This window comes from Podarcis gaigeae (genome assembly GCF_964106915.1).
Source record: "Podarcis gaigeae genome assembly, chromosome: 10".
Lineage (NCBI taxonomy): Eukaryota > Metazoa > Chordata > Lepidosauria > Squamata > Lacertidae > Podarcis > Podarcis gaigeae.
In genome coordinates this window covers 44,535,462-44,549,322 of record NC_139686.1, presented here as the reverse complement: position 1 = coordinate 44,549,322, position 13,861 = coordinate 44,535,462, and the positions used below count along the sequence as shown (strand labels likewise).

The 13,861-nt window shown below is 40.5% G+C and overlaps 1 protein-coding gene across 1 annotated transcript in view; it reads left to right on the top strand.

Annotated features, from left to right (window-relative positions):
* FRS2 (fibroblast growth factor receptor substrate 2) overlaps positions 1-13,861 on the top strand; it is a 41,824-nt gene that overhangs the window by 16,449 nt on the left and 11,514 nt on the right. The window contains exons 2-6 of the mRNA XM_083699316.1: positions 5,659-5,758; positions 7,821-7,912; positions 8,450-8,636; positions 13,267-13,425; positions 13,673-13,836. Of these exons, the coding sequence (XP_083555442.1) occupies positions 7,847-7,912; positions 8,450-8,636; positions 13,267-13,425; positions 13,673-13,836 (576 nt within the window). The 5' untranslated portion in view covers positions 5,659-5,758; positions 7,821-7,846. The remainder of the gene's footprint in view (positions 1-5,658; positions 5,759-7,820; positions 7,913-8,449; positions 8,637-13,266; positions 13,426-13,672; positions 13,837-13,861) is intronic.

The window sequence follows — 13,861 nt, the reverse complement described above, 5'->3', positions numbered from 1 at the left end:
AAAAGATAAACTAGGCAGTTATCTATCTATCTATCTATCTATCTATCTATCTATCTATCTATCATCTATCACTATCATATTTATAGACCACCCTTCACCTGCAGGTCCAAGGGTAGAAATACACAAAATTAAAACTAAAATCAATAAACTATATTAAAACAAGCCAACATAAATTACATACAAACCAAATGGCAATAGCTGAACCTTCTCTCAAAGCCCCCTCCCCCTGCTGATGTGTGTATTCACCCGATGATAAAATGAGAACAATGTCATGATACAACATGGTTTAGAAGGAATGTCATTGCAGAGGCATGGGATCACACCCATAAAGCCCACCCATGAGTCCCCACCATAGTGATCTTCTGTAATTATTAGCACTAAAGCTGGACAATATGAAAGGCCACTGGGGGGTTGGACTAGATGATCCTTATGCTCCCTTCCAACTCTATAATTCTGTGATTCTAATCGGAAGTTTGTAACCCATATTAACCAAAGGAATATTTCAAATGATGAAATGGTGCAGGCCTTGTGAAAATGAGTTAAATAACCATTTTAAGAACTACTGTATGTTGTTGCAGCAGAAATGTTAGAATTTAAAGGAGCAAACATGAAGTGAGATTTCTAAAAGTTTCAAACTTATCAATAGTGTAAAAGCTGTTTCACGATTTCAGCTTTTCTCCTTCAGAATGTTGGATTTTCTCCTCAAACTGACAAGTTCAACTAAACTACAGGCATTTTTTAATCAGCTGTTCCAAGGATTAAACTGTGATGTTAAGGTTGGGGGAAAAGGTCTTGCCTCTTCTGAGACCTTTAATATTACTGGTATTTGAGGAATGTGTTCATAAAGTTTGAAACTGAATGTAGTCTCTCTTTCATGTTCTGAAAACAGGCAGCTTTGGCACTTCGGTCTGAATCTTAGTAAATACCTTATTTTGTTGACTTCTCTCAGCTTTTCATTATACAGTATGTTTAAGCATCTTCTTTGTATTCTGGTACAAGAAAATTAGGACGCGGGTGGCACTGTGGGTAAAAGCCTCAGCGCCTAGGGCTTGCCGATCGAAAGGTCGGCGGTTCGAATCCCCGCGGCGGGGTGCGCTCCCGTTGCTCGGTCCCAGCGCCTGCCAACCTAGCAGTTCGAAAGCACCCTCGGGTGCAAGTAGATAAATAGGGACCGCTTACTGGCGGGAAGGTAAACGGCGTTTCCGTGTGCAGCTCTGGCTCGCCAGAGCAGCGATGTCACACTGGCCACGTGACCCGGAAGTCTCTTCGGACAGCGCTGGCCCCTGGCCTCTTGAGTGAGATGGGCGCACAACCCCAGAGTCTGTCAAGACTGGCCCGTACGGGCAGGGGTACCTTTACCTTTACAAGAAAATTATAACAGTCAAATATTGTATATTAAAACTTTAGACTGACTAAAGTGGTGTGTGCTTGTTTTTTTGTTTTTGCTAGTTCTTCTAGTTAAAAAAAAAAGTCTTTAAAAACTGGCAAATCTAATACTATCTTTGTAAGTTTCTTCAATTCCTGCATTCCTTCTTAGCCTTTGAATGAAAAGTGGCTTGGTTCACATGTTCCAGGAAGCCAAACTATGGCTTGCCATGAATGACCAAGGGTGCTGCTGGACAAATTGCTCTTGCCCTGCTCTTCCTTTTCCCAAGGCAGAATGAAACAAGCCAGAATGCTGGCTTGTTTCTCCCAAAATAAGCCACAAGAGGAAGTCTTGGTTGAAGAGCCAGGCCCTCTCTGAGAAACAAAACAATCTTTAAAATCAGTATTCAGTGCATTGGTGGTTAACTGCTTGTCTGCTAGATTTTGATCTAGTGAGATGTAGTTGTCTTAAGACAGCAGGTTTTTTTAAATCAATCACTTCTGTTAGTTTAGGTACCATATCCCTAGTTTCAGTGACTACCAGGAAGTATGCCATGATTTGTTTCTCCCTTTTTAGCCACTGGATATTTGTTTCCTCCAATAATGATGCAAATTATTTTTGTTCTGAGTGAATAGGACGGCACTCCATATATATTTCTAAAAGAAAAAAAAAGGCATTTTGTTTGCAGAACTGTCATTCAGGGTCCAGCATTTTAAAATGGATACTTTCCTAAAGCAGTATAATGGAACCAAACATTCAGTTGCCAGCTCTCTACCATCATCTGTGCTTAGGTTTATCAAAATAAATAATCACAGCCTTTATAGTATTCTTCAATTACAATAAATATTGTTGCCCTGCATTTGTAGTAGGCAACAATGAATCTAGGAATTAGTCAAAGTTAAGAACTTGATTATCCAAGGATCAGACTAATATATTTGCACCCTATCGTAGGATAAACTTCATAGGCATATTCTTTGAATGGTTGACTCACATTAAGCAACATTTGCTTTTTAAATCCATGGTAACTATTGCCCATATTGTTACTCTATAATTTATGTGTGCTCTGCAACAGATAAAGCTGAACAGTTTGTTTCACCAAACCTTTAAGTAAGGTTTGGCAATGAAAATGGGACCCTCTTGTGAGTCCCTTAAGAAGACTCTGGTGCATAGGCGCCGACTCCATGGGGCCTGAGGGGGCCCGAGCCCCCTCAAAAATTCGTTTGGGGGGGCTCTGCCCCCCAATAATTTAAGAAAATTATTAGTTATATTATGCTTTGTAAAATCACAAAATTATGTTGGTATTTTTTATTTTCCTTGTTTGACGATAGTTACCTTTTAAAATACATTCAGTAATGAGTTAAAACAAAGCCACTCCCGATCTAGAGAGGGGGTTGCGGGCTCTCGTCAGCCCCTCGAGAAGCGGGGATTCCCCCTAGCTCATTAATATTCACCGCCCAATCGGCTGCCGCAAAGGGCGGGCCCTCACAGGTTCACTTAAGGTCGGGGCAGCCCGGGGCTCGCCCCTTTTGTTCCCCCAGCAGCAGCGGTTTGGAGGTCTTGGGCCCCCCCAATATTTTTTATAAGTCGGTATGGGCCCCCGCCCCCCCCAATATTTTTTATAAGTCGGCGCCCCTGCTCTGGTGACAAAGAAAGGAGACATAGATATTTTTCTGTTTGTGATGTTTTGAAAGACTGTGCTCTAGAGCAGTGTTTCCCATTTTTTTCTGATCATGGCTCCCTTGCAAATGTTTCCTTCCTGTGCCCCGCCATCCTACTGGTAGAAAGAGGTGGGGGGGGAGATGGGGGGGTCGGGTGGCGATGTTTCTATTTTACTTTCTATATGTAGGGTTTGGTGTCAGCGTTGCTTGTGCAGGTTCTTTGCTGTTCCCCTTGGCAACATCTGAAGGCCCTGATCTGCTAGGCGCTGGGGTGGATTACACCCCGCGCCTTGCAGAGTCAGGCCCAGGCTGCCACCTGGCACAGCGCTGGCGGCAGCTACAAGCAGTGGGCAAAATGGGAGCCTCACCAATCACCCTCTCTTGCTGGAAACAAACCAAGACTGCTCCAAGAAAATGCAGGTGGCAAAAAGGTAGGCTGCCTCTTGGTGGGATGCCCCCTTACCTGCTTGTGATTGGCCAAGCAGATAGCCATTTAAAAAAAGAAATCAGGATTTCTTTTTTTAAAAATATTTCTTTTCTTCTCACTTCCCTCTGTGACCTCCTAGCCCCCTGCTGTGCCCCCCATTTACATAATGTTCACCTGTGGCCCCCTTGGATTATCCTGGCCCCCCCCGGGGGCCATATGGCCCCCCAGTTGGGAAACACTGCTCTAGAATTGTGGATCACATGTGTGAGCTGTATAAAAAAGCAGTAATAGCTGTGTGTAAACTTAGAGAACACAAACGAAGTCTTCCCAATGCAATATAATTATGCAAGATGAAAGGAATGCCCAGTGGGAATGTTTACTTTAGAAAACAGTAATGCTTTATTTCATACACATAATTAAACAGCTTTTTGAATGAAAAAAAAATCTTCTTATAACAGTGGCTGTATAATAAGAGCCAGGTTCTGATCTGGATAATTTGGTCCATCTGTGCTGAATTAATTTATGTTTACTACAGCCTTAGCAGAAGTACTTGATTTTAATTTACATAACATGAAAAGAACTGACCCAAATATCTGTTTAAATAGAAACAGACTAGATTGCACAAATGAAGGGTGGGGCTTAGTACTTGACACTGAAGCAGAAACAAAAATGTTGAATGGAGCTTTGGTAAACCACTGTTGGTGACCACAACACATATTTTCAGCTCTTTTGGAGGATAGCATCAAGGGAACCTGAGAATCGCAGAATTGTAGAGTTGGAAGGGACCTCAAGGGTCATCTATAGCCAAATCATTGCAATGGAGGAATATCAGCTAAAGAATATTTGACAGATGGCCATCCAACCTCTGTTTTAAAATATTGAAAGAGCGAGAGTCCACCACTTTCTGAGATAGCCCGTTCTATGCTCGATCGGTTCTTACCGTCAGAAAGTTCTTCCAAATGTTTAGTTGGAATCTCCTTTCTTGAAATTTGAATCCATTGCTTTGGATCCTACACTGGATTTGCACAATGTTAACCCATTTTTTTTTAGTTATCAAAAGGCTTTCATTTAATGGAATCATATTTTTGCCCCACCCCAAATATGTAATGTTGACAGAATGAATATTTGTAATATTGCAATGCAAGTTAACGTGTAGTCGGTGCATTTGTTCTTTTTAAAGTGTGCACATTATATTCTGCTTCTGAGAGAAGTAGACCTGTTACATCATTACCACCTTGTGTTGTGTTAATGGGAAAGGATGTACATATTAGGACCTTTTATAGGGGAGTAGGTTAAATATTAATTTTCTTACATTTATGTCTCTCATTTCTTCCACCATGGATCCCAAGATAGCATACCAATAGTTTCCTGTCACTTACCAGACCTGATTTGCTTTTGCAACATGGTGACTGCAAGTGCTATATGGGAGACTCATCTGAGATGTTCTCTAGTTGCACATTTGAACAGGAACTTCTACAAAATACTGCACCAATGTGTAGTATATTCTTTGAAGACGTAGTTCTTCTAAGATAGCAACATACAGAACAAGCATAGTAAGAGGCTGACTTTGAGAAGATAGTGGGAACAAATGCTAGGAGAAAGCAAGAAGCTGAAAGATCTTTGCTTCAGGAAAAGACTAGGCAACAGTCCCCAATTTACACTCAGAGAATCTGTATGCAAATCTAGCTCAAAACTGGAAGAGAGGAGTTGATAGATGTTTGGAGCAGTTCTGAAGCTTTATGTGATGTCAGAAGACCTCCCCTTTCCCTTCAATGCAGTGCTAGCTACGTATATAATTTGGCTGCTTCAGTTAGCCACTTGGATGCTTTTCTAGTAGACATTGCAAGCGGTCAGCCAGAAACCTGGTGGAATTGTTGAAAAGTAAATGTAATAATTGATCCACACACCCCTCCAGCAGAAGACATCTTTGCAATATCTTATGCTGTCTTTTATGTTATTTGTGTTTCTCGATTAAGTAGCAATCTTCAGTTAAAGAACAGAATGGTGGTAAAAATACGGTAACAGCAAAAAATATAGTGTTTTTATGAATTACCCCTTTTAGAATGAGTTATGGCCAGCACATGTGTGCACACTTATTCTCTGCAAATATTACTTATCTAATTTGTTTTGCTTTCGGAACCAACTTTTATTCAAAACAGCTTTCTTGAGCCTCTATAATAGACTGTTTTTAAAACTTTGATTTTTAGGTCGTAACTCATTTATGTGGAAGGGCGACATGATGTTTTGAAGTATGACAGAAGTACTGATGCTGTACCAGAGGCTAGAAATATTAATGGCCAAATCTAGGTGAGTGTATGTACCTTTGGCCAGATGTTTCTCTTCACCACCTTCTGAACTTGCCTGAATAGTTAAAAACCATGTTCAAGGCGGCTTGCAACACGAAAATAAATATATAATTACAAATGTAGTAAACAAAACACAACGAAAAGTTCACAACCAAATCGAACAATTCAAATAAATCATAATAAGATCTAAAAAGAAATACGAAAAAATAATATCAGTAACAGCAACAAATACTAAACAAATCCCCAGGCCAAAAGTCTGTTCAGCAGCCTCAACTTTTGTAGCTGGAGGTCCCAAGCCAGGTGGAAATAGACCAGCAAGGCAAGGAGCAGGACTTCCAGGATCTTATTGTGAGTAAGATCCGGTTATGTCCACTCACTTGCATAAAATGAACTAATGCAACAGGACTTCCAGTTTACTCCTGGAGCAGATTTGGGGGGATGTGGGGCCTGGAGGGGGGAAGGAGGACCGGGGAATCCCACTGCCCTAGTGGGCATTCAGTCATGCCGTGTTGGAGCTCACCCTATAATGTAGTTTTGTACAATACATGCTTATATTCTGTCTGTCTCCATTGATGTACAATTTGTCTTTCTTCTGCCAATTTTCTTTAATGGTTTGGGTATATAGTCAATTTGGATCCCTTCCAGTCGGGATTCAGGCCTCATCATGGGACTGAAACTGCCTTGGTCGCACTGGTTGATGATCTCCGGCGGGCTAGGGACAAAGGTGAGAGCTGTTTCCTAGTTCTGCTGGATCTCTCAGCGGCGTTTGATACCATCGACCATAACATCCTTCTGGACCGTCTTGAGGGGCTGGGAGCTGGGGGCACTGTCCTACAGTGGTTCCGCTCCTTCCTCCTGGGCCGTGTTCAGAAAGTGGTGGTGGGGGATGAGTGTTCAGACCCCTGGCCGCTCACTTGTGGGGTGCCTCAGGGTTCTGTCCTCTCCCCCATGCTTTTCAACATTTACATGCAGCCACTGGGAGAGATCATCAGGAGGTTTGGGCTGGGTGTTCATCAGTATGCAGATGATACCCAGCTCTACCTCTCTTTTAAATCAGAACCAGTGAAGGCGGTGAAGGTCCTGTGTGAGTGTCTGGAAGCGGTTGGAGGATGGATGGCGGCTAACAGATTGAGGTTGAATCCTGACAAGACAGAAGTACTGTTTTTGGGGGACAGGAGGCGGGCAGGTGTGGAGGATTCCCTGGTCCTGAATGGGGTAACTGTGCCCCTGAAGGACCAGGTGCGCAGCCTGGGAGTCATTTTGGACTCACAGCTGTCCATGGAGGCACAGGTCAAATCTGTATCCAGGGCAGCTGTGTACCAGCTCCATCTGGTACGTAGGCTGAGACCCTATCTGCCTGCAGACTGTCTCGCCAGAGTGGTGCATGCTCTGGTTATCTCCCGCTTGGACTACTGCAATGCGCTCTACGTGGGGCTACCTTTGAAGGTGACCCGGAAACTACAACTAATCCAGAATGCGGCAGCTAGACTGGTGACTGGGAGCGGCCGCCGAGACCATATAACACCGGTCTTGAAAGACCTACATTGGCTCCCAGTACGTTTCCGAGCACAATTCAAAGTGTTGGTGCTGACCTTTAAAGCCCTAAACGGCCTCAGTCCAGTATATCTGAAGGAGCGTCTCCTTCCCCATCATTCTGCCCGGACACTGAGGTCCAGCTCCGAGGGCCTTCTGGCGGTTCCCTCACTGCGAGAGGCCAAGTTACAGGGAACCAGGCAGAGGGCCTTCTCGGTAGTGGCGCCCGCCCTGTGGAATGCCCTCCCATCAGATGTCAAAGCGATAAACATCTATCTGACATTCAGAAGACACCTGAAGGCAGCCCTGTTCAGGGAAGTTATTAATATGTGACATTTCAGTGTATCTTTTATCTTTGTTGGAAGCCGCCCAAAGTGGCTGGGGAAACCCAACCAGATGGGCAGGGTACAAATAATAAATTATTATTATTATTATTATTATTATTATTATTATTATTATTATTATATGCCATTTGCATGTTTGTTTTCATTTCTCTTTTTGAAATGCATTCTCTTTTACTTTGGTTTTAGCAATCACATGGTCTTCTAAAGAAGTCATGGGTAGCTGTTGTAGCTGTCCAGATAAAGAAGCAGTCCCTGATAACCATCGAAACAAATTCAAGGTAGGGTCTTGTCACCTTTAATGGGCACAGAATTCAGATTATGTGGTGGCAGGTTAGGGACAGAAAATGTGAAATCAGTAGGGCAATTTGGAAATGTTTGGATTTTTCTTTCTCTCTTGGTGGACTTGCTTTTTAAGTAGATAGGTTGTTCAAAAATAAATTAAGCCATATTATTTGTATTTCATATAGTATCCAACTAATTACCACAGAGATAGCCTAGATTTCTGTCTTCACATCTCTTAGCATTATTAGCTAAAGATAGTTAACCACCACTAATAGCCAGTCTTGAAATGCCTAGAGGGAGGGTGGAAATATATGTGGCCTGCATAGTCATGGCCCCATGTTAAGAGGAAAATAAAATACATTTGAACTGTATTATATCAGGAAGCCAAATTTATTTGTTAGTTTTATAGATTTATTTTATAGTTTTAAATATTTGTATCAAATATTTGTTCAGTAAAGTTAGGTAAGGTACATGACTGTGGCTTAATAAATGAATGTTTGCTTTTAATATATAGTATCCATTTTATTTTATAGGTTATTAATGTGGATGATGACGGTAATGAGTTGGGTTCTGGTATAATGGAACTTACAGACACAGAACTAATCTTGTATACCCGTAAACGGGATTCTGTCAAATGGCATTACCTCTGTCTGCGCCGTTATGGCTACGATTCCAATCTTTTCTCATTTGAAAGTGGTCGAAGATGCCAAACTGGACCAGGTATGTATAATAGCTTTTTGCTTGTTCCTATAGAAGACCTAGAAAAGAGAAAGGGAGAGTAGTCACTAAACACCTGTATTTTGAACAACAGTTGGTCTGAATTAAAACAAACAGACAAAAAAACCTCCCCTTCATTTTAATGAAATCCAGGTTACCTTTCTGAAATCAGAAAAGGATTTATTCAAATCACCAAGTAGGAACCTTAAAATGATCAATCATCACTTAATACTTCAATATGCTAGTAAGACCTCTGCAGTGACCCATATCTTACCTGTCTATGAGAATATGCTGACTCCTATAAAATGGAGCTACTTGGTTCAACTCAGGGAAATTGCACTAGCCTTGTAGTTTACTTTGACCTGCTGACCATCTTGCCATACTTCTGAAATACCCCTCACTTTCTAAATCAACTTCCCCAGTAGCATGGAAGCTCAGAAACTGGGTTGTTTTTGTTGGGGGTTTTTTGGGGGTGCTGGTGGTGGAAGATACTGGATTACAATCATTTGTGTCAGAGATCTGTCAATTGCATACTGAATATATTGCAGCACTTATGTCAAAAGCTTGGATAAATTGCTTGTTTATTTTAAAATATTAATAGCTTACCTTTGTGCCTCAGGGCCTCCAAAACTACTTACAATAATAGAATATCAACATACAGGAAAGCAGTTGGACAGAAGGTTAACTGAAGGAGTATAACAAGATTGCAGAGAAGCTAATGGATGTTTGATATCATTCTTGGCTATTTAGTACATATCCACATCTGAATCAGGGTTTTTTGGGAAGGGGGATTAGAAGGGAAATAGAGGTGACAAGATATGGAAACTTCACAAAAAATTAACAACCCTCTTAAAGAGGTCAGATGTGATATTACTGATGATCTAAAAATAATAGGCAGAGAACTTGTCACTAAAAATGGGCCTCCTTGCTAGAGAAGGAAGCCAATGCCACACATTTTAAAAAGGGAACCAATGGACAGCCAGGAAATTACAGGCTTATTAGCCAAACCTCCATCCCAAGTAAATTGGTTGAAGGCATAATTAAACCTAGACTTATTAAACATGCTGGTTGGAAGCCAGCATTGCACAAGCAGACTTCTTTTTGCACAAAAGGACCTCACTTTCATTTCCTCTCTCCTGTGTGCCCCCCAAATCTGCTCCAGAGGGTTGGGGAAGTCTCTGAAGCAAATGGGAGTATGCTGGTGGGAGGAGTGGAAGGTGGAGGCTTGTTTTGTGAGCAGAAGTCCATGCATGGGCACAATTGGATACAATCCATAGAAGAACATAATTGAGGAAGACTCAGTATGGCTTCTGAAAAAGGAAGTACTCTCAAAGTTTTGGTGTGCTTTAGAAAATATGTAGGTAATCCAGTTGGCTTGGTATGCCTGGGAATTCCAAAAAGCTCTTTACAGTATCCCTCTTCAAAGGTGTTTAACTTTTTAGATCTTACATTTATATCCCACCTTTCCTCCAAGATGCTTATGATTCTCTTCCTTCCCATTTATCCTAGCAACAATCATATACTATAATATTTGGTGATGGCTATTGTTTTACATTGCTTTTAAGAACCACTTCATGGATGCTAGTGTGTCATTGGCTATTCTTCTCCACACTGAAAGACGCTCAGTTGTTGGGGAGAAATAGGAGAGGGTTGCTGCTTTCATGCCTTATTTGTGGGTTTGATTGAGTTTTGGAACTCACATAAATTGCCTTTTGTAAATCATATCTCAGCTCTAATCTCTCCTCTAAAACTTTGGTATGGATGAGTGATATAAATTGGAACATTTGTAAATCCTCAAAAGTGCAGTGCCATTTTTATTGCTCATGATGGGTTGGTTTATTTGTACTAAAATTTATCAGAAGAATCTTCAACCATTCTTGGTTAACGTTTGAAAGCAAGTATATGTATTTGGAGACAACTGTTTAATAATGCTTTAGATCCCCACTTAATCCTCATTAAGTATTACTAAATGTGTCAGAATGAAGTGTCTTTATATGGTTTGTCTTCTGTAACTACCAAAAATTATCCTTTTTCTCTCCAGCCTGTTGTGTAAGCATCAGTGTTCCGACTTGTGTGAGAGACTGTGTTTATTTGTGGTGTTAAGTGTTCTCGATTTAATAGCAATCATAAGGAAAACAATTTAATTTCCCAACAGTGTACCGTATATTTAAGGTACCCAAACATTATGAGCTACAGTATCACAGTGTCATCTCTAGTTGGTGGACCATGAAAGCATTTTCAAAGGTCGTATCAGTTGAACCATAATTCTTAAAATGCAAAGCAGACCTACATAAAAAAAGAAGATATCTACCAAATAACAGTGGAATGCCACAAATCTTACAATTATATTCTATTCTGAAAATGATCACAAGTACATAGATTCAGTGCATTTTGCCATTTTAGATCAACTTCTCTTGAAGCAGGCATAAATAATTGCTGTGGGGAATGAGCGTCTTCTCAATCAGTTCAGTTATGGCTGTTTTCTTATGTGCCCCCTGATTCCTAATGAGGTTCAGATCACACTACTGGTTGCTACTGGGAAAAGTCACATTCTCCCCCCCCCCCCCCGCCTAGATACAAAGTAGTATTGTGTTCCATAAAGCATATTTAGGATTGTCATGAAAGTTGCATTAATGGAACTTGTTTCTATATAACAGGTTAATATGTTAGTTAAGCAAAAGCATTGCTGTAAAACCTGTGTTTTGGGTGTCCCTCAGTGAGAGCATCAGTAATGGTGGGTAGGCTTTCCTAAAAAATAACTTGCTAGTCATTTCCTAAAATGCAGGGACAAAGAGGAATTTGATTTTTAAAAATGTTTCTAAATGCAAAAGTCAATATTCAAAACAATGCTTTGTATCCAGTAAAGTTTACCTTTTAGTGCCAGGGCTTCTGCATTTTGCAATGGAGCTCCAGCTCCTTTTCTCATATGTGCTCCAAATCTGTTTGGGGGTTGTCCCAACCCTCAGGAGCAGATTTAGGAGAGGAAAAGGAAAGAAAGTTGCATTGCCAGGTGGAAATCCTTATGTTAGTGGGACAACTGGGTTGGATACAACCCACAGTTTCACAGATGTTAAAGGATATAATTAGATGAGTGTACTATGTACCAGTTATACCACAGAAGAATGTTGGATGAGTTATAGGGCTTGTGTTTAGTTCATGCCTCTGCAGATGTTCAGGGCAAGTGCTTAGGGTTCGTCAGTACACGTTCAGTTGGGAAAGAATTGTCAATTGTCTGAAGACAGAAAGTTCAAAAGCTGTTGTAATAAAATACAAGAGCTTCCAGTGTTTCATAGTCAGAGCAGAACCATTGAAATGGACTTGAGTAATTTACTGATGTTGGTAGGTCTACTCCACTGTTTCCCAGACTTGGGTCTCCAGCTGTTTTCTGACTACCTGCCTGACCTAGGTCCTGCTAGCTAGGTATGATGGGAGTTGTAGTCCAAAAACAGCTGGAGACCCAAGTTTGAGAAACACTGGTCTACTCTAAGTATGGCTAACATTGACCATGAACCACTAATTGTACTCAAAGCCCATTACGAAAAGGATTCCATTTCTGTTGTGGACAAATTTTGTTGTATTCATTATTTTATTTAGCAGCTACTTTGGAAAAATATGGAGTTTTTGTAGCACTGTGGATCACAGTCCATTTAGTCTGAAGCATTCTCTGAATAGGTTTTATAGCATAAATGAGTTGTTGAGTGCAAGTGTTAGACAACTGTGGAGATAATGCCAAATTTAGTTCATTACTAAATACATGAATATTTGAGAGTGTGCATGACACAATTAGATACTGTCTAGAACTTTTTTGTTATTATATTTGAAATTTGCTCAAGGTACTCCTGCGCTTAATACACAACCAATTTACTAAAATTTTCAGGTTTTACAATCTGCTACCACACCTAATTGTGTTGGCTGAAACAGAGTAGTGGACAATAGTTTTGATATGTTAGATAAGCTAAAGCTCAGCAGTAGCAAAAACACATACTTGTTAACAAGAATGTCAACTTTAACTTAATGCTTTCAATGGAAGAATAATCCAAAGCTGCCAACTGCACTGGTTCTCTTTGCTGATGATGGTAAGTTGGGCTCCCTCTGCTGTCAAAAGACAAAGTGGAACAATACTAGAGGAAAATCCATGGTATTGTCTACTTTGTTTCTGTGTCTATCCTTGAGACCTAAACCAAATTGGCTTTGTCTGTATCACCCAAATCTGTTTTATATTCCTTCTTCCCTTAACCTTCACATAAACTTGTACCTTTTGTCAGATCCTTCTTACCTCTTTGTATAGGAATTTTATATTGATTTTGTTACAAATATCGAGCAGAAAATCTGAAATACAATTTTGCTGCAGCAAAACCGTGCTCTTTCAGGGACTACTGCTTACCAATAAAGTTTTGTTTCCTGAATTTTCTCTCTGTGGTTATTGTTGCTTTATCCACATTACATTTTGTTTAAATCTGTGATCATGAGGAATTTAAAACTTTTCAATATATATATAAAAGGGGTTTAACATAATTTAGTTTGATAGGTCTTTTTTATTAACAGGTATGTGCTTAAATGGACTGTACAACACCTGTTATTGGAAGCTTACTTTATTCATTAAAGTTATCTAACAGATTCTATGTTGTTGTAGGAATATTTGCCTTCAAGTGTGCTCGTGCTGAAGAATTATTTAATATGTTGCAAGAGATCATGCAGAATAATAGTATAAATGTGGTAGAGGAGCCTGTAGTAGAAAGGAATCCACATCAAACAGAGATGGACGTTCCAAGAACACCCCGCACACCTACCAGTAAGTTTATTTTTTCTGAGTGTTGAATATGACACTTGAGCTCACTTGCCATGTTCTCACTTGAAGTGTCTTAAAATTCATCATAAGATTTAGACCTCATCGATTTCAGATGATGAATATTGCAGGTGAATTCACCCACATCTGCTATTATTTCCCAAGCATCCATGCATGCTAATTGGTTGTTACAGCAAATAATAAAAGAGTGCCATTCAATACAATAGGGTAACTGGATTTTCTTTTTAATCAGCACCTGGGTTGAGTGGGCAGAGTCTACCCAATGGGTATCCAAGGTATCCTTCCTATGGAGATGCTTCATCACATCCCTCCAGCAGACACCCTTCCGTAGGGAGTGCCCGTCTTCCTTCAGTAGGCGAAGAGTCAACACATCCCTTGCTTGTAGCAGAGGAGCAAGTAAGTGATTTGGGGTTTGACTTCA